Raw genomic sequence first — 22,179 nt, 5'->3', positions numbered from 1 at the left:
ATGGAGACCAAGGCGATGAGCATTTATATTCAAGAGAACTTGGCAAAGGGCTTTATACAGCCTTCTAAATCTCCTGCTGGTGCCGGATTCTTTTTTGTGGGAAAGAAGGACGGATCCCTGCGCCCGTGTATAGACTACTGCGGGCTAAATGAGATCACTATGAAGAACCACTACCCATTACCATTGATCTCTGAACTTTTTGATAGGCTCCAAGGGGCCAAAATATTTACTAAGTTGGACCTCAGAGGGGCATTCAATTTGATTCGAATACACCAGGGTGACGAATGGAAGACTGAATTTAATACTCATGGAAGCCATTTTGAATATTTAGTCATGCCCTTTGGCCTTTGCAATGCCCCGGACGTTTTTCAGATGAATGAAATCTTCAGGGACATGCTTTATAGTTATGTCGTAGAATACCTAAATGATATATTAATCTTCTCTCAAGATCTCTAGAGTCATCAACTGGATGTCGTCAAGGTTCTGCAGAGGCTCAGAGACAACCACCTATATGCCAAATTGGAAAAATGCTCCTATCACCAGGAGTCTGTTCCCTTCCTAGGCTATGTAGTATCCAGCCAGGGGTTCCAGATGGATCCGCAAAAAACTAAGAGTATTCGGGACTGGCCCCAACCCACTGGTCTTAAGGTTCTATGCAGATTCTTTGGGATCACTAACTACTACAGATCATTCATTCACCATTATTCGATCTTGACCGCACCTCTTACAGCCATGATTCAGAAGGGAGCCAATCCCTCACACTGATCTCCAGAAGCCAAAGCCACCTTCCTGCAACTCAAAGATGTGTTTTATTCAGGAGCCGTGCCTATGCCATCCAGACCCCCGATGACCCTTCATCATCGAGGTGGATGCTTCTGATGTAGGGGTTGGAGCCATCCTTAGCCAACATTCAGACAACCACACCCTACATCCCTGCTCCTTTTTCTCTTGATGGTTCTCCCCTGCCAAGCAAAACTATGGGATTGGCGACAAGGAGTCACTTGAGATTAAGTTGGCATTCGAGGAATGGTGCCCATGGCTCGAAGGTGTCCAACATCAAATCACGGTTTCCACTGACCATAAAAATCTTGAATACTTACGTCATGCACAACAACTGAATCACAGACAGGTCCGCTGGTCATTATTTTTTAATCGCTTCGACTTTCTCTTGCAATATCGCCCCGCAGACAAGAACACCCGTGCTGACGCACTCTCCCATTCCTTTTCCACAGAAGATGTTCCTGATACTCTGCGTTACATCATTGACCCCACAAGAGTACTTCTTTCTGCTACCCACATGGTTCTGGCTAGGAAGACAGTGGTTCCCCAAGCACTCAGGAGAAAGATCCTCAGATGGGATCATGACTCTCTGCTCGGTCACCCTGGACAAGCCAGGACACTATCTACCTTGCAAAGATTCTACTGGTGGCCCACCATGAAGAAAGATGTCCAGACCTACGTAGAGTCATGATCCACATGTCTCGACAAAAACCACTGGTCGGTCATCCTTGGGGACTTCTTCAGCCACTCCCCGCACCTAGCAAACCGTGGACGCATATAGCCATGGACTTCATTGTTGAATTACCCGTATCCAATGGCAACAATACCATCTGGGTCACTGTGGACCGCTTTTCAAAGATGGCTCATTTCGTGGCACTACCCGGGTTTCCTTCAGCTCCAGAATTAGAGAAGCTATTAATTCATCATGTATTTCGCCTCCATGGCCTGCCAAAACACATCCTCTCTGATCGAGGGGTCCAATTTACAGCAAAATTCTGGAGATTCCTTTACAAAAAATTTGATATTTCTCTGGATCTCACATCAGCCTACCATCTGCAGGCTAATGGGCAAAGTGAGAGGACGAACCATACGGTAAAACAGTTTCTCCGAGCATACTTTAACTCCAGACAAAGCGATTGGTCCGAGCTGATTCCCTGGGCCAATTTTGCGTTAAATTCACATCACTCTGCTTCAACCAGATCTTCACCGTTCCAGATCGTCTACGGACGACAACCCTTGCCTCCTCTTCCTGTGCCTTTGTCAGTGTCATCTCCTGCAGCACAGGTTTTGGTGCAAGAACTGCACCAGCTCTGGGACCACACCAGAGAACTCCTCCAAAAAGCTGGACAAAAGACTAAAAGGTTTTATGACGCTCATCATCGAGCAGCCCCGCAGTTGCAACCAGGAGACAAAGTGTGGCTCAGCACCCGCTTCATTCGCTTAAAACTGCCTTCCGCTCGATTTGCGCCCAGATACATTGGACCATTTCCAGTATTTCGCCGCCTGGGTCCAATCACTTACAGCCTTCAGCTACCTTCTTCACTTCGAATCCACAATGCCTTCCACATCTCTCTTTTGAAGCCACTTATCCTCTCGGAATTCTCGAGCAAGACACCTGAACCTCAACCCCTTTCAGCAGAAGACGACATCACTTATCAGGTCGAGGATATACTGAATGTAAGAAAACATGGAAGGCGCTGGCAGTATCTCATATCCTGGGAAGGATTTGGTCCCGAGGAGAATAGTTGGGAACCTGCAAGCAACATCCTCAACAAGGAATTGATTAGGCAATTCCACATTTCCCATCCTAGGAAACTGAAACCCCCAGGGGGTACAGTTACGCCCGTCGGTCGCAGATGGCAGTGACCACAAATACTCACATCTTTTTGTTCTACCTCATCATTTCCTGGAAGAGTGGTGGCCTCTGCCAGCCACAGCCAACCAGCCTGGCATTCCTGGGACGGTGTGGGCACTGCCGACAGCCATCTTGAATCAGGAGTTACTTAGGTGCGTGCGCGTGTATGGGCCACCTATGTATACATCATGGTGGGAACCTCAAGGGAGTCCCCTCTGGATGACGTCATCTATCTCTTGTACTTAAACTGACTGGCCCTACACTCCAATGAGTTAGCAAGGAGTTGCAGAATTCAGCAACGAGTTGCTGAATTCCACTCCGTTTTTGGACTTCCTGTTCCAGACCCTTCACTTGGTGTGAGATGCTCCGGATTCCCGCCCCTTGGGGGCCTTTCTTGTCTCCGGCTATCCGCTCATTGGAGGGCCTTCTGCCTTGGACTGCTTTGATCCTGCTCCTTGGGATCTCTCCTGGAACTGTCTACTGTAAGTACCTTTCTGCTACAAACATCTTCTATGCCTAAACCTCCTTGTGGGATCCTCTTCGGTGCTCAGGCCACTACCACTTCATCCCCAGTAGGAGCCGCTCTGGTATACCCTGAGCTGCAGGTCTTTACCCTACCATCACTACAGGATCCTCTCATGGTTCCTGCACCTCAGACTACTATCTCTGCAACACTACTGAGACACCTCTTTGGCGTACCCCATTCTGCAGGCCACTACCGTATCTTCTCATCGGAGGTATCATCATTGGGATATTCACCTCTGCTCTGAACTGTACTTACTGCACCTCCTGCTCCGTAAGCTGTGCCTTTCTTCTTCTTAATAAAGACTCTATTCCACAGCTGTGTCTAATACTACTGAGACCATGCCTACCAGTGGTGAGGCTCACAGGGCTCCTCCCTGTGGGCAGAAACATCTCTCAACTCGGCCCAGGGTTCACATCCTTACAAAGTTATAACACTAAGAAAGCCTGAAGCTCAAACATTTATGGACCTTGATGCCATTATATTCTGCTTATATGGACATCATGACATGTTTAAATTGTCTATGTATGACTAGGAAGGCAGGGATTTCAAGGGACTAGGAATCAAAGGATATAGTGCTAAAATATAAAATGTTCTGAGCAAAGTGAAAATGTAATCAGGGATTCAAATGATCAGTTAGCTGAGGTGAAAGGAATGGCTATGATGAGATATGGATTCTTATAGTGTAAGTAGAATAATATGAAAGAAGGAAAACTCTCATCAACTATTTATATTCACAATAGAGTAAATTTTCAAAGGGCTTTCGAGCGTACAAATAGCATATACATGAGTAAGTAGCATGTACTTGCGGCTATATTATTTTATAAACATCAAAAGTATGCATGGATTTTCTATTTCATGCATATATTTTACAAGGTAAAAATAGAACTGGCCAGGGACATTCCATGGAAATGTTCAGAAGGATGCGTGGTAGTTGCCTTTTTTAAAGACCTATCTTTGCATACATTTACCAAACGTTCACACCTGCTAATTGACTGGCATAAGTGAAATCAGACTTGTCCATCATCTGCAAGTATTGGGTGGTAAGGATGTTCAGAGGGACCGCATACGTTACATTCGGTATTCGTATTAGTGGGGGGGGCAGATACATTGCATTCGGCAAGGGGGGGGGGGCCCGATCCGTTCATGCGTTCCATTCTTATTCATTTCCCGGCTAAAATGTAATTAACTACAACCACCCACCCTCCTGACCCCCCTGATGGCCGGCGCCATCTTATGCTCCTGCCATGTGACAGGGGCTGACCAATGGTATCGGTAGCCCCTGTGACACAGTAAGGGCAAAGGCTATTGGCGCCATTTTGAATACTGGCAGCCGATGGCCCGAGTGCAGGTGATCGCTCCCGGACCCATGCTAGACCACCAGGGACTTTTGGCAAGTCTTGTGGGGGTCAGGAGGATCCCCCAAGACTTACCAAAAGTCCCTGGTGGTCCAGCGGGGGTCTAGGAGTGATCTCTTGCCCTCGGGCTGTCGGCTTCCAGTAATCAAAATGGTGCCGATAGCCTTTGCCCTTACTATGTCACAGGGGCTATCAACACCATTTTGAATACCGGTAGCTGATGGCCCAAGTGCAGTAGATGGCTCCTGGACCCCCGCTGGACCACCAGGGAGTTTTGGTAAGTCTTGGGGGGGTCAGGAGGGTGAGGGTTTTGTTTAAATTCACTCCTTTAGACGTCCAAATAATTTGGTGAAGATTTGTTGTATTTGTGGTAATCGTGATACATTTCACTTCCCCACGAATACAACGGATATGGCCCTATACATTGTGGATTGCCAATACGTTGCAAACGAATGCACAACCCTATTGGGTGGGAGATCTGGTTTAACTGGTGGGGATTCAGGGTGAAGTGGTAGAGGATGAAGGTGAACTAGTGACAGGACTGCTTTAATTGGTGGAATTAACAGCAATCTGGTAATTTCAAGTATGAGCACAAGCATTTTCATAACGGTTTAGGCACATTCTTTATAAAATGCTTGCTTCCATGTATAAATCAGGGTTTTTATGTGTACATGTTAGAATTTTTTCATGCTTAAACTGTATCCACATTTACTTATAAAATAGGTAAAGTAAGTCAACTTTTTCTTGCATTGAAAATATTTGTGCAAACTGAAACATATGCACTTACTTTTGGAACAGAACTACATGATATTTTATAAACTGTGCAGCTGCTGCCCACAGTTTATAAAATATTAGGATAGATTTCCACACATCCACTTATGCATGCAAATGCTGTAATGCAAATAGGTTTGAAAGTTAGTCTCTATAATTAGAAAGGAACTGAAGCTACACAGAAATCAGTCTGAAATTTTGAGAATTTAATTCTTCTTCCCCATGTAGACTTCAACAATCAATACAAGAAACTATTTTACTCCAAATATTATTGTATTAAAGCTCAGTATGCAGTCATTAACCTTATATAAGAAAGTCCTGAGGTCTGTAAACAGATCCATAGTGCTGTTATTGCCAATTGTTCTTAATGACTGGGGTTGTAACAAAGTACCCAGTTGTCAAGAAAAAGAACACAAAATAAATAAGCAAGAATAAGTGATCATCCAGACATTTCATGACAAAATGCTTGTCCCAAAGGTCATTTGCTAAAACAATCAGTCTTAAATATATTAGAAAAGCTAAAAACCTTTTTTTTCACATTTTCTTAAAGACAAATGAAGATTCCATAGGTAAATAAATTTTTCCAGTAACTAATTCACTCCTATCCATTTGAACATGGTGTTTCTTTCTATCCTGCCTTTCATCACAGACCTTAGAACTATTTTAGCCAAAAAAACATCATTCAAAAATTGGAAGAAGGATCCAACAGAAGAAAATAGGATAATGCATAAGCGTTGGCAAGATACATGTAAGACATTGATAAGACAGTCTAAGAGAGAATTTGAAAAGAAGTTGGCCGTAGAGGCAAAAACTCACAGTAAAAGCTTTTTTAAATATATCCGAAGCAGAAAGCCTGTGAGGGAGTCAGTTGGACTGTTAGATGATCGAGGGGTTAAAGGGCAATTAGGAAAGATAAGGCCATTATGGAAAGATTAAATGATTTTTTTGCTTCAGTGTTTACTGAAGAGGATGTTGGGGAGAATCCCGTATCAGAGAAGGGTTTCATAGGTAATGATTCAGATGGACTGAACCAAATCACGGTGAACCTAGAAGATGTGGCAGGCCTGATTGACAAACTGAAGAGTAGTAAATCACCTGGACCAAATGGTATACACCCCAGGGTACTGAAGGAACTAAAAAATGAAATTTCAGACCTATTAGTAAAAATTTGTAACCTATTATTAAATCATCCATTGTACCTGAAGACTAGAGGGTGGCTAATGTAACCCCAATATTTAAAAAGGGCTCCAGGGGCGTTCCAGGAAACTACAGACCAGTTAGCCTGACTTCAGTGCCAGGAAAAATAGTGGAAAGTGTTCTAAACATCAAAATCACAGAACATATAGAAAGACATGGTTTAATGGAACAAAGTCAGCATGGCTTTGCCCAAGGCAAGTCTTGCCTCACAAATCTGCTTCACTTTTTTGAAGGAGTTAATAAACATGTGGATAAAGGTGAACCGGTAGATGTAGTATATTTGGATTTTCAGAAGGCATTTGACAAAGTTCCTCATGAGAGGCTTCTAGGAAAAGTAAAAAGTCATGGGATAGGTGGCGACGTCCTTTCGTGGATTACAAACTGGCTAAAAGACAGGAAACAGAGAGTAACATTAAATGGATAATATTCTCAGTGGAAGGGAGTGGACAGTGGAGTGTCTCAGGGATCTGTATTGGGACCCATATTTTTCAATATATTTATAAATGATCTGGAAAGAAATACGACAAGTAAGGTAATCAAATTTGCAGATGATACAAAATTATTCAGAATAGTTAAATCACAAGCAGATTGTGATAAATTGCAGGCAGACCTTCTGAGACTGGAAAATTGGGCAGGCAAATGGCAGATGAAATTTAATGTGGATAAGTGCAAGGTGATGCATATAGGGAAAAATAACCCATGCTATAGTTACACAATGTCAGGTTCCATATTAGGAGCTACCACCCAAGAAAGAGATCTAGGTATCATAGTGGATAACACATTGAAATCATCGGTTCAGTGTGCTGCAGCAGTCAAAAAAGCAAATAGAATGTTGGGAATTATTAGAAAGGGAATAGTGAATAAAACGGAAAATGTCATAATGCCTCTGTATCGCTCCATGGTGAGACCATACCTTGAATACTGTGTACAATTCTGGTCGCCGCATCTCAAAAAAGATATAGTTGTGATGGAGAAGGTACAGAGAAGGGTGACCAAAATGATAAAGGGAATGGAACAGCTCCCCTATGAGGAAAGACTAAAGAGGTTAGGACTTTTCAGCTTGGAGAAGAGACAGCTGAGGAGGGATATGATAGAGGTGTTTAAAATCATGAGAGGTCTAGAACGGGTTAATGTGAATCAATTATTTACTCTTTTGGAAAATAGAAAGACTACGGGGCACTCCATGAAGTTAGCATGTGGCACATTTAAAACTAATCAGAGAAAGTTATTTTTCGCTCAACGCACAGTTAAACTCTAGAATTTGTTGCCAGAAGATGTGGTTAGTGCAGTTAGTATAGCTTTGTTTAAAAAAGGATTGGATAAGTTCTTGGAGGAGAAGTCCATTACCTGCTATTAATTAAGTTGACTTAGATAATAACGACCGCTATTACTAGCAACGGTAACATGGAATAGACTTAGATTTTGGGTACTTGCCAGGTTCTTATGGCCTGGATCAGCCACTGTTGGAAACAGGATGCTGGGCTTGATATACCCTTGGTCTGACCCAGTATGGCATGCTCTTATGTTCTTATATATTAGTGACAAGTGCTCGGCATCACTGGGGTATTCTGGTCCTTAACAGATATACATTTTAAGATCAAACAAAAGTGAAAACAGTATATATAATTAACAGAAAGCATATAGAAAGTTAGAGAACTTTTCTATAAAGAACATTGACAGACGTCTCCTGTTCCTGGCTGCTGCAGGACGCTATCCAACAGCTGCTGAAGTGGCTTCCACGATGGGCACCACAGATACTATCTTGTGGCGGGCAAAGAAGGAGAAGGCTGCCACAGACCAAACCCATTTCAGATGAAGACTGGGTCTGGCGGTGGCTGAAGAAGAGGCCTTATGTGTGTATACATGTGTGAGTGGGAGCCTGTTGTGTGAGGTAGTGTTTGTGTGTGTGTGTATAGGTGTATCTGTGTGCATGGGGGAGCCTGTGCATGTTTCTGTGTCTGTGTGTGAATGCGCATATATGTGTGTATGCATAGGTCTGTATATGTATGTGAATGGGAGCTTGTGTGTGTGTGTGTGTGTGGGGGTGGGGAAGTCTGTGTGCCTGTATAAGTGAGTGGGAACCTCTGTGTGTGTGTGTGTGTGTGTGTGTGTGTGTGTGTGTGTGTGTGTGAAAGAAAGAGAGTAAGAGAATGTATCAGACTATGCGTGAGTGAGAAAGCCTGAGAGATAGGGCTTCACAGACAGAGCATATTGTCTATGCACAGTACAGCTTCCACTGTTCAAGGTGCCACTTGGTGAGCACAGGTAGACATGACCCTGTGACCAACCCAAGCCTTTAATAAATATAGATGTCATTCAGGCGGCGATTTTAAAATAACCCTGCACAGTTGCAAAGTATGCTTATAGTTTTATCATACATACTTTTACTTATTGGGTAGATTATATTTGAAAATTTGCTGATATCAAGTAAACCTGTTAAAAACTCATGTGTAATGTACACCTATTATCTGTGTGAATGGACCAGAGTGGAGGCACATCAAAAGTTCCTGTGTGCAACACAGTGTACAAACGTGTGCATGGTGTTTCTTGAAACACCATTTTCCTTTTCTTGTGGCTACTATGTTTTCCTATGTGCACTTGATTTACTATCTGTGCAAGCACATGTGCACAGCTGAGAGGGTCCATTGGTGGGGGAAGTCATTTTGTGTGTCTACTTTTGAAAATACCAAGCCTGCAGACTGCTTTCCTTCCCAACCTAAAGACGGGTGGGGATGCCTTTTTGCAATCCATTCATTATAGAAACCCACACACCCCTTTAGCCAGGCATAGGAGCGCAATTTTCAGAGAAGTCATTTCACTCAGGTAAAATGGTGAAAAGCACACTAACAATGTCCCAGTGAAGGCTTGAAGTGAAGTGAAGGGCTTTTAATCTACTAATGTCCTAGTGAAGGCTTGAAGTGAAGGGCTTTTAAACTACTAAAATATCAACATGTTTATAAAAAAAAAATGTGTTAGGTTCAGCTAACAATATAAAGCTGAAACATTGTTTTAATGTTATAGCTGTTTCACATCTGAACTGAATAACCAATTTTTTGGCAGTTTTATTTATTTATTTATTTTACTATAACCCCCTGTTATCTGAGGGTCTTGATTAAAAATGATCCAGTCAGGGTAGTTCACTCGAAATTCATCTAATATTTCCAAACCTTGATCTGATCAGTCTACATCATGAACTAGCTTTTTCTTATGCATTTTCTTTTGGATGGAATAACCTGCCACTCGTGATCAGGCAAGACAATGGTCTTTGGACCTTTTAGGCATCAGTTGAAAAGACACTTACTTAGAGCTGCGTAAGGTTTTGTGCTCGGTACTTTCCATGTTTTACTGTATTATGTTTTCTGTATCTTGACTGTATCTTGACTGTTGCCACTGTGAGGTTTAGTGTCATGGAAAGTCTTCTTCTTGAGTTGTCTTCTTGGTTTATCTGTTGTGATTGCTATACTCAACCCATTTACTTATAATACCTGGGAGGCAATATGCTTTATCAATGATTTTTATTCTGCTGTGAGCTATCCTGGATGTTCGCAGAAGAATAGGATATAGAATGAATGAATGATGAATGCATGAATAAATAAATAAGTTCTGATTCCCTGGATCCCACTATTCCACTTTTGAGGATGGGGAATGCTGGAAAGGGAAGAGGAAGAGCATATTTAGAGAGCATGATGAGACTGACTGAGGTAATTCCCCCCTTCTTTCCAAGAAAAATAATAATGTTGGTTCATCAGGTAATCACAAAACCATTTATAATAGGGATACGCACTCAAAATCTTTTATGTTGGTTATTTTGTTTTGTTTTGTTTTGGAAGATGGGGCATTAGTTTCTTTAATGTTTATTTTGGTTTAGTTCATTTTCCAAATTGAAATAAACAAAACTTAGCCCTCCCTCCCTTCAAAAAACCTAACTAAATTATGGTCCCCCTTGGGCCCCCTGCTGCAAACTAACATCACTAGATCATCTCCAGGCCCTACCTGGGCATCTCACACGCATGCAAATAAGCCAGGACCAAGCCAGGCATCTCTACTCCCCCATCCCTACTCCACACATAAGCCATGCCTACCAGGGCCTTCCCATCCCTGCTCCACCTGCAAACTCATCCGGACCAGAGCCTTTCTGGCTCCAACTTACCCAGCGTGTAGAGTTATTGACTGGAAAAAAGGGCGGGTGCAATCCCCAGTTGCTTCTGCCCCACTGAATCCCTTTTAAAAATGGCCTCAGAGTAAGCCAGTGCTATATTGTTTTGTGGTCACAAAGTACAATGGCTGTAAGGTAATATGGTCATAAAACACTTATATGTGGATGGTGGTGACCCTGGCAAAGGCCCGATGAAGCTGTGGTGATGTTAGGTTGCAGTATGAGTGGGGGGAGGGGGCTCAGGGAAGGGACCCCTTTTTTTTATTTGAGCCAAACATTTTTTAATATTTTCAGGGAAATCTATTTTCTTTGTTCATTTGATTACAATGAACCAAAAATAGACTTTTTCAGAATAAAATCCTATTCATTTACAAATAGGATACACATCCTTAATTTATAATCCTGAAATAACCCTCAGAATAAAGCACTAACAACTGGAACCAAAAATTATAAGATAGCCCTGCCACCACAGTTCATCCATTTCAACAGTACTCCCTGTCCTTAAGTAAAAGACTGGACTAGTGAAATACTATAATATGTTTTTTGGGGGCAGGCGAGGTGGGGATGGGGGGGGGGGGTCTATTCTTCAGGAAAGAAGGGTATGGTGAACTAGAAAGGAATCCTCAATGGTGAAAGAACTATGAACTGCCCTGGGAGAGTCCTCTAGACTTTTTCTTCCAGTAGAGAGGAGTATTTCAGACAAGTCTTGGGGGAGAAGGATGAGCAGCAGTGTACACATCCCTAACAGAAACTTAAGATCAGCAAACAAAGCACTCCTAACCATTCCATCAGTCAAAACTGCAAGACTAACACAGGTATGAGAGAGAGCACTAACACTGGTAGGACCCATACTATGGAACTCCATGCCCCTAGATTTAAGACTACAAAGAGACAGCAAAACCTTTAGAAAAAGTTTAAAAACCTGGCTCTTTAAACAAGCTTTTCAGAAAGAGAAGGGAGAATAGAAACCAGGGACAGGCAAAGCACGATCAATATAACATCCACACACACTGCTGTATTCACTAAGTGTGTAGTCTTTAAAGGACAAGTCATAATTTTAAAGTTACTTCTGTAATATAAACCGAGATAGAGACATGGACATCATTAATTACATTTAACATTATTGATCACTAACTATGTTACCAAACCTTATGGCACTCTTGTAAATGTGCAAATTACAGTATCATTAATTTTATGTGCCTTGATGTAAACCGTTGTGACGGTCTCCTCCAAACGACGGTATAGAAAAGATTTAAAATAAATAAATAAATAGGGTCCTACTTTTAGAAATGAATGCAGGGAAAAAGGACAAGGACAGTTCTTATTCTACCTCTGATAATTTTTTTGGTGGGTGGGGTGAGGAAGTGGATCATGGATAGAATACATCCAACCACCCTGTTCTGTTTGAGATAGGTGTTGAAAATATTATTCTAGACCTAGAGAGTGTCTTGGATCTGGGTCCAGTGTGGATCCTTTTGATTAAAATGTGATCTGCTGATTATTATCACTGTCATTTTTGTGGTCATTTTGACCTGCAAAATAATCCAAAATTCAACTGAATTACAGATTGTGATCCATGTATGAAAATTTGAAATGACTCTACACAAGGGGATAACCCACTATTTAATTCAGTGACACAGTTTAATTCTAAGGTCATGGCCCATACAATAGATGGTTAAATATAGTGTTGAGTATATGGTTTTTTTTCTGGAATCCTTGGTTATTTCTATGAATTTGAAAATTTATAACAAATATATGTAACTTGAAGAAACGTTTACTGGTCCATGTATGTCAGAGATAGTTGAGAGGCTGTAGTCTTGGCAGTCGTAATTAACATGGAGCCAATATGGCCCATACCTCCCACTTCATGACCCAAAGAAGAGTAGATTGATGATGGGAGGAGGGAAGAGTTATGCGTGAATTATGGAGGAGGGATAGTGGTCAAGGGTTGTACTCGATGCTGATTGGTAATACGTTTCGAGAGACATTGTTGGAGGTTTGAATTGTCCTGCTATAAAGGCAGGTTAACCGTTGGGGACTTCCTTTGCCTGGTTAAGCTGGCATAGAGCAAGTTGCACTTATCAGCTAGAGGTTGTGCTTTTTGCATTGGGGGTGGCATGATGGAGTTTTTCTGGTGGTTTGGTGTGCTTGACTTTTGCTTGTCCAGGCAGAGGTCATAAACGAGAGCATGCTCCCATTGGTTCTTTTTTGGATCCAGGGCTATAGGGATAAGATTATATAAGAACATAAGAACATAAGAATATGCCATACTGGGTCAGACCAAGGGTCCATCAAGCCCAGCATCCTGTTTCCAACAGTGGCCAATCCAGGCCATAAGAACCTGGCAAGTACCCAAAAACTAAGTCTATTCCATGTTACCGTTGCTAATAATAGCGGTGATTATTATATAAGTCAACTTAATTAATAGCAGGTAATGGACTTCTCATCCAAGAACTTATCCAATCCTTTTTTAAACACAGCTATACTAACTGCACTAACCACATCCTCTGGCAACAAATTCCAGAGTTTAATTGTGCGTTGAGTGAAAAAGAACTTTCTCCGATTAGTTTTAAATGTGCCACATGCTAACTTCATGGAGTGCCCCCTAGTCTTTCTGTTATCTGAAAGAGTAAAAAAACGATTTACATCTACCCGTTCTAGACCTCTCATGATTTTAAACACCTCTATCATATCCCCCCTCAGCCGTCTCTTCTCCAAGCTGAAAAGTCCTAACCTCTTTAGTCTTTCCTCATAGGGGAGCTGTTCCATTCCCTTTATCATTTTGGTAGCCCTTCTCTGTACCTTCTCCATCGCAATTATATCTTTTTTGAGATGCGGCGACCAGAATTGTACACAATATTCAAGGTGCGGTCTCACCATGGAGCGATATAGAGGCATTATGACTTTTCCATTTTATTCACCATTCCCTTTCTAATAGTTCCCAACATTCTGTTTGCTTTTTTGACTGCTGCAGCACACTGAACAGATGATTTCAATGTGTTATCCACTATGACGCCTAGATCTCTTTCTTGGGTAGTAGCAGCTAATATGGAACCTAACATTGTGTAACTATAGCATGGGTTATTTTTCCCTATATGCAACACCTTGCACTTGTCCACATTAAATTTCATCTGCCATTTAGATGTCCAATTTTCCAGCCTCACAAGGTCTTCCTGCAATTTATCACAATCTGCTTGTGATTTAACTACTCTGAACAATTTTGTATCATCTGCAAATTTGATTACCTCACTCGTCGTATTTCTTTCCAGATCATTTATAAATATATTGAAAAGTAAGGGTCCCAATACAGATCCCTGAGGCACTTGCTTTGCTTCATTGGAGTTTTTTGTGTTGGGGCCTGGGCTTGTTTTTTTGAGCTGTTGTTGTGGAGTGGGGGTGGGGTGGGGCTGGAGTTTATTGTGTGTGGTAGTCTATGGATTGGAGGGAGAGGAGTCACAATGGGCATTGGATCACCTGGAATGTAGATATAGTGTGAGTGTGGAATTGGTGGGATTTTTCATGGCTGGTGAGACAGGGCTGAGGTGCAAGAGAGCGTAGTCGCCTTCTTTGTGGTTTGGGTCAGAGGGCTTATGGGTTTGGTGTGTTGCTGCACAGTTGGTAGGCGAGGGGGTCAGGAGGGTTGGCTGGTTTGTACCTGTGTAGCATCTTGGTTGGGTCTGGTGGGGTGTGGGGGTCTGCCACTTTGCGGCTTTTGGTGCAAGGCTTGCTGAATGGGCCCTGTTGTGCGTGCTGGGGCTCCAATGTGTCCTGACAATTTGATTGTGTACAGGACTTGATGGCAGGTGGTCCAAGTGAGGACTCAGGTGTTTGGGAGGAATGCAGTGGGTCTTGGGATGTTGTGTGGACTCTTTTTGTTTGTTAGAGTGCATTGTATCTGGGGTAGGGAGTGTGGTAGGTGGTTGGGGATTGAGGCTTGGGTTGGTGATTGGTTTGGAGCTGGGGTTGGGGATATTTTGTGGTGGTGCTGCTGAGATTTGGGCAGGTGGATTTGCTGGGTGGCTCTAGCTACAGTCAGACCCCCCAATTTTAGCACCTTTCTTGGTTCCCCTTTTCTTTATATCAGGAGTATGGTGGAGTGAGCATGTTTGGAGTCTGCTGCTACTTGCATGGTTTGTGTTCAACCGCACATGATTTCATGTGGCGTTACAGCCCTGTTCTCCTGAACCAGTCTTTGTTGGATGAAGGTTGGGTATGCACCTGATGTGGGGGGCATGGGGGTGCATTAACCATTTCTGCTGGAGTGGGGTATAATTGATTAGGCCTTGCAAGTTCATGGCTTGTTCGGGGCAGCATCTTTGGTTGAGCATTGGGGGAGGGGAGAGTGCTGCTGATGTGCAGGGATTAATGGAGGGTTCAGTAAGGGCATGTAGAGAGGGATGGCTTGTGGCTTCGGAGGGGTTGCAATGTAGAAAGTGGAGGCCATAGGTGCACTCTGTTTGGGCATCAGTGTGCAGCGGGAGGTGGTGTGCTTGGGGAATTTGGAGAGATTGCCCAGGCGTTTGGGGAGATGGCCATATTGTGGGTTGGGGGGTGTGTGCTCTGGAGGGGTGAGGGGACATGGTGTGTTCCACTTGGGTCATTGGTGAGCATGGGGGGGGTATACATTTGGGGCCGGGTATGGGGGGCTGGCATTGTGATGGTGGCGCTGTTTTATTTTCTTTCTTTTCTTTTCAGTTTGTCAGTGGCTTGGTCCAGAGATACTTGGGCTTGGAGGTGATATGTGGTGACGGTTCTAGATGCAGTAGACTGATACTCCTCAGGACTTGGAGCAAGATGGCAGTTCTGGAGTGATTGTGCAGATCTCGGTGGCAGCCTGTGGTGATGAAGGGTGAGACAGGGGTGTTCTCATCCCCCCAGTTGGTACAGGAAGAGTTTGGTGTGCGCCTGTGTTGGGGGAGGGGGTGGGGGTTGAGGTGCACTTGAACTTAGTAAGGCGACGGTTGAGCGCAGGCCTGGATAGCCTGATTTTCAGCCATTTGCTTGCCTGTGGCTGGCTTTTGTTCATGTCTCTGCATTTTGCAAGTGTAGGCAGGTTTTTGAGGGCTTTTACAGTTTATTTGGGAAGTGCAAACTGCTGGGTGTTGGCAGGGATTTTTGCCTGAGTTGGGGTTCTTGGAGAGGTCAGGCAACATTAGTGGCTGTTACGCTGGCATGAGGTATTTGAGGGCATACTTTATTCGACAATTTGTGACATGCACTGCTTGACTTGATACTCTGGTGCTTGACTTCCACTTTTTGTTATCTTTTCTGTTTGTTTGCCTCATGGGTTTTTTTGCATTCAGATCCAGCTGTTAGGTCATGGAGTTTTTTGTTCACTGCCCCTCACTTGTGCGATAGGGGTAGTATTGCTTGGTTTCATTGCATTTATTGGGTGCTCTTGGTTGTGGGTATCTTGAGGAAAGTGAGTGGAATTGTTGTTTTCCACAGATTTTGGGCAGAATTCAGTGCTGGCCCCATCCTTCTTTGGTCAGCTTTGGGGCAAGATGATTTGAGATGGGAAGTTGTGATGTCTCATTGTAGGAGAAGTGGCTACAGGTTCAACAAGGGGGGTTGGGTACTGAGGTGATATGGTTTCCTGGGGGTCAATGATATCTGCTGTGGGCTGGGGGGCAATATGTTAAGTGCTGCGGGTTGGAGTTTCTGTGAGCATGGGGACATTCTGTTTGGGGGGGTCTCTTGGGGGCTGGGTTTGGGTGTCTGGTAGAGCAGTGACCTTTCTGGTTGGTGCAGGGCATAAGACATACTGCAATGCACAGCAGGGATGGCCAGAGGGTGTGGCTGGCTGTTGCGTGCTTTCTTAAGCTGGTGTATAAGGGGGCTGCCTGTGCTGATGGTTTGTGTGTATTTGTTGGTAAAGCTCAGGTCAAGCTGGGTGGTAGTTCCATGGTGCATGGCTTGGTAGAGTATACATTACAGGGTGTGGATGTAGTGTGCCTGCAAAGCTGGGGTACGCTTTCAGGATACACGGCTGTAATGCTGTTGTGGGGGAGGGGGTTAGAGGATTGGCCCTGGTTTCTGCCGGGGGGAGGGGTAATTGAGTGGCTGCTGTCAGTGGGATGGGGGGCTAGTTTCCTGTTAACTATTCCCCTTCTACTTTGTACTGTTCTGAGGCCAGCATAGGTTTATTTTGTGTGTGTGTGTGTGCGGGGGGGGGTGGGGGGGGGGGGGGGGGGGGGGGGGGGGGGGGGGGTAACAAACTAACTTTGATTGTCTGTGCCTGTGGCAGGAGAGCAAACCAATTTGTTGGCTGGTGCAGTGGGCAGCACCAAATGGGAAGTTGATCTGCTAATCTTGAGTTGGGGGTGGCCACTGGTCTGCTGAGGGCTACATATTAGATATACAGCCAGGGGATCGCCTTGGGAGTCTATTTGCCATTGGGGCCCCCTTGCTGAGTGTGGTAAGGGAGGATCTCTATGTGTGATCTCTATGTGTGGCGGAGGTACGCTGGAAGAAGTCAGAGGCCCAGATGGGTTCCAGGTTGTCCCTGCTGGGATATGGCATGGTGGTCGCCCAGGCTTCTGGGTTGGGGAGCTAGTGTTCTTTGTTATGGCTCAGGTCATGTGTTACACAGTAAAGCTGGCTTTGAGCACAAAAATATTGTCCTGGTTTTGTTATTAGATTGTAAGGGAAGTGAAAAGTGTGGATGGGCCAAGTGTCTCAGATACCAATGTTCTTACAGGAACTACCTGCAAATTTGATTGTTACTCTTGATTTCCTGTTTAAGAGTGTGGAGAAAATGTGTCTGGAGAAAGTATGATTATTTCCTGTTTCATGGGCAGTTCCATCTGTTATTTAGCCTATGACATTAATTAATGACATCATCATCAAAGAATCATGACATGAATATCCCAAACCTAAAATCACTATACAATTAGTGAAATGTACACATTCAGTGGATCATTAAACTTTACTAAAAAGGGTAGAATAGGTAATGGATAGTATGACTCAGATTCCTTAATATCAATCTATGCAGTACTAAGATGATGACCTATAAACTATCCAATATATTCATAGTTTAGAAACTAAAATGAAAATAGTTTAGGATGAAGAGTCTTATAAAATATGTCAGCATTATTGCTTGCACTGTTGGCACGAGCGACATTTTCCCCCAAATGAGCAAGAGTGATTCATACCTTCAATTGCAAATGGTTTTCCCACCGTCAGTAATTTGCAGTCAGCATCTATTGAGACCTCATAATCCAACAGTGCTTTGTCCATGATAAAGGCATCCAACTTTTCTGGGTCATTTCTGGAGTAAGGAAACACATAAAAGAGGATAATGAAGTCACTGAGTATGTAGCAAGCCAGTAACATATAAATTAAAAATGACTTCGAAAATAGATATGGTTGGTAATTTTGTTATGCCTATTGTCAATAATAGATTGGCTTTATGTAATCTTGGACTGTCTTCTGCAAGATCCTGTTTGACTGGTAATACTTTGATTATCGGCAGAATTTTTATCATGATCTGATATTGTATTTTCTTAACCCAAACCAATGGCATTAACTCTGCCAGGTTAATGCTGCCAAGTTCTGCATCTCATTAATTTAATATACAGGGCATTAAAGTGAAATGTATTAGCCAAGTTAAAACCAGCAGGTAATGTGTGTTTCTGTTCCAGTTTTAATGAGGGTTACCATAGCAATACCTGCATCAGTTTTAATTTTATACACATAAATTACACTTTCCATGCATAAAATTTAATTTTATGTGCATAAAACAGCATTCATGTACATAAACTTTCCCAAAGCAAACGAAACAAATGAGTATTTTGAACGAATAGGGGAAATTTTTATATGAACAAAACAAATTAAAAAAAAATGTTTTCCCCTGTAAGAAACCCCAGGGCTTAGTACATTGCTGCCAAGGTCAAGGGTACCCAAATTGGTCCTTGGGGGACCCCCAACCAGTCAGATGTTCAGGATCTCTAATGAATATGTATGCAATTTACTTGCATGCACTACCTCCTATATATGCAAATATTTCTCATGCATATTCATTAGAGAGGTCCTGCAAACCTGACTGGCAGGGGGAAGGATGCCTGAGGACCTGTTTGAGCATCCCTGGTCTAGGTAATTTAGAGTGCTGCTGTGCTGATTATTATCAGAACCCTATGCTTGAATCACAATAATATATGTAAAACACAAATACACCACAAATAGGCACTAGCAGACTTAAAAATATTTAAAGTAGGTTTTGGGGCTTTTTTTTTATAGTACACTAGCTAATGGTAATGATAAGCTAATGTTGGAAGAACAATAATTTGGACATCAGCATACCAGCTGTTAGCTCAGTGGTTAATAATGCACAACAAGCTTAAAGTATATTTACTTGCTATATTTGGCATGCAGAATTTTCCAAAGATTGTATTATTTTTCTTTAAAACCGTGAAGTCACACTGTTTCAGAGATATTGCACTGATTGAAATAGTCACACAGCAGCAAGTCCGTTTTAATTTAATGAATTCCAGAATAATTCTTAATCCTAAGACATCTGGTCAGGCCACAGTCTCCAGCTGGGAGGATACACCATATGTACCTAAAAATATGAGCCCTACCTTATCAGCCAGCAGAATTATCAGAATTATTTAAACAATTTGGAAATTAAGCTTTCAAAGAATCCACCAGTAACACTGGTATAAAAATTTTTAGAAATCTACTTCAGCGATAAAATGTGCCAATTATTATTGATGTTGATGTGCTGAATTCAAATATAGCAATTAAACCATCCAATTAGCTACTGATTCCATGATATTTAAGTTTTTACATTTTATATCTATTGTGTAAATAGTAAAGTTTGAATCATAAATTGGAAACTTACATCTTTTCATGTATTTTCATGCCGCTTTTCATGTATTTTCATGTATTTTTTATCTTTTCATGTATTTTCATGTATTTTCATGTATTTTCATGTATTTATATGTATTTTCATGTATTTTTTATCTTTTCATGTATTTTCATGCCTCTTCATGCCGCTGTAAATTGTTAACTGTTAAAGGTTACTGTTTAATTGTTAATTTGTAAATTGTTAAATTGTTAAATGTTTCAATGTAAATCGCCATCGAGGCGACAGTTTCTTTCTTGTAAAACCGGTGTGATATGTATACTTTACAGGAACATCAGTATATAAAAATTAAAAATAAATAAATAAATAAATAAATATTTACGGTTGCATAATATTTCACCTATCCTATTTATGTAACAGTTTAAAAATTAAATCAGTAAAATATTATAAAAATATAATTTACAATGAAACAAAAGGCCAAAAAATATTATGCAAATATACAATATGTACATAGTTTAGTCCTTATTTAGTAGCTTCTTGGCTGATCTCTTGTACTCATTAAATGGACCAACTCTTCTCACTGTCTAGCAATAGTCTGAAAGTATTGATAGGCTCCATTTGCCCTGATATCTTTTTCCATCGCTGAAATGTCCTGGTGAAATCACTTGCCATACTCATCGCTCACTGCTCTACAGTTTGGTGGAAACAAAATCTAGATGAGAGTACAAAAAATGTGTCTTTAGTGACATGTTGCAGCCCAGGCTTTTGTATGCCTTTAAGAGGTTTTCTACCAACTCCTTGTAATTATTTGCTTTTTTGTTTCCGAGAATATTTGTTACCACTAACTGGAAAGCTTTCCATGCCATCTCTTCTTTGGAACGCAATGCACAGTTAAATGCATCATTTCAAAGAAATTTCCAAATCTGAGGACCAACATCTTAGCTTAACCTTGGAAATTTTCTAGTACTACCCAGGTACTTGAAGGCTGCTGTAGTTTGCCCATATGCCTCAAAAGCACATGGATAAAACAAGTCATAGATTTATTCATAGATTCAGTCAAAGATGAATATTAGTCAAGTCTAGTTTAATTTGAGATCCTTTTCTTTCTTAACTCACTTAACCTCTGCAATTCCCAAGCCAAAGGTCAATTATACTGATGAATGGCATATCTTGAAAACTAAAGCCAATTAATAATTTTAAGCATCATTTTCATTCTTAGTGACCCAGATATAGTAAAGTTTGACTACATTCTTTTCAGAAGATTTTTTGGTTGTAGACCAGTGTAATGCATTCCCCCAAAATATTTGTCTATCAGTGGTGAAAACATCTGATATTATATGTTAAATAAATACAGAGGTTAGCATTTCATGGAACTCATCCACCGTATCATCATCACATGACAACTAGAGTTGCACACTGCACTCCATTTCCTGAGAGATGGTTCCATATCCACCAAGCAACTTCTTCAAGTATTTATATGCATCCTTATATGAAAAAGACAAACTGTCTCTGTGGTGTGTGAGTTATTTTTATTGCATGTAAAAACACCATAATGCATGGTGCGATGCAAATTAAGAAAAGTGGAGGAGTTTCTGGCCGAGTGGGCCAGCTTTGCAATGCCATATTGCACACCTGTAACTACACCTTTTTTATTAAGCTTTCAAAGCTTAGTAGTCAATAGGGATGTGCAGAGGGACGCCATATGTTGCATTCGTGATTCGGATTCTTCGGGGAGCAGATTCGTTGCATTCGGCCGTATGGCGCCCCAATGCGTTAAAATGGCGATTTCTATTTGTGTGCCTGCTAAAATTCAAATTAACTACAACCCCCCACCCTCCTGACCCCCCCCCCCAAGACTTACCAAAACTCCCTGGTGCTCCAGCAGGGGGTCCGGGAACCATCCCCTGCACTCACACCCTTGGTGCCGGTTTCATCATGGCGCCGATAGCCTTTGTCACAGGGGCTACCAGTGCCATTGGTCAGCCCCTGTCTCATGGCCATCGGCTCCATCTTGTGCTCCTACCATGTGACAGAGGCTGACCAATGGCACCGGTAGCCCCTGTGACATAGTATGGGCAAAGGCTATCGGCGCCATTTTGAATAGTGGCATCGGATGGCCAGAGTGCAGGAGGTCGCTCCGAGACCCCCAGGGACTTTTGGCCAGCTTGGGGGGGCCTCTTGACCCCCACAAGACTTGCCAAAAGTCCAGCGGGGGTCCGGGAGCGACCTCCTGCACGCCGGCCGTCCGATGCCAGTAATCAAAATGGCACCGATCGCCTTTGCCCTCACTATGTCACAGGTACTGACGGTCAGTTTCTGTGACATAGTGAGGGCAAAGGCGATCTGCTGCCAGTATTCAAAATGGCGCCGATCGCCTTTGCCCTCACTATGTCACAGGGTCCGACCATCGGTACCTGTGACATAGTGAGGGCAAAGGTGATCGGCGCCATTTTGATTACTGGCATCGGACGGCCGGCGTGCAGGAGGTCGCTCCCGGACCCCCGCTGGACTTTTGGCAAGTCTTGTGGGGTCAGGAGGCCACCCCAAGCTGGCCAAAAGTCCCTGGGGGTCCCGGAGCGACCTCCTGCACTCTGGCCGTCCGATGCCACTACTCAAAATGGCGCCGATAGCCTTTGCCCATACTATGTCACAGGGGCTACCGGTGCCATTGGTCAGCCCCTGTCACATGGTAGGAGCACAAGATGGCGCCGATGGCCATGTGACAGGGGCTGA

The 22,179-nt window shown here is 42.8% G+C and overlaps 1 protein-coding gene across 1 annotated transcript in view; it reads right to left on the bottom strand.

Annotated features, from left to right (window-relative positions):
• Positions 1–22,179, bottom strand: part of LOC115093400 (glutamate receptor ionotropic, NMDA 3A-like) — a 318,535-nt gene that overhangs the window by 92,741 nt on the left and 203,615 nt on the right. The window contains 1 exon segment of the mRNA XM_029605092.1: positions 17,795–17,910. Coding sequence (XP_029460952.1) covers positions 17,795–17,910 — 116 coding nt within the window.

This window comes from Rhinatrema bivittatum, chromosome 1 (assembly GCF_901001135.1).
Source record: "Rhinatrema bivittatum chromosome 1, aRhiBiv1.1, whole genome shotgun sequence".
Classification (NCBI taxonomy): domain Eukaryota; kingdom Metazoa; phylum Chordata; class Amphibia; order Gymnophiona; family Rhinatrematidae; genus Rhinatrema; species Rhinatrema bivittatum.
The sequence above is the reverse complement of the archived record's forward strand: the minus strand, read 5'-3'. Positions and strand labels throughout refer to the sequence as shown.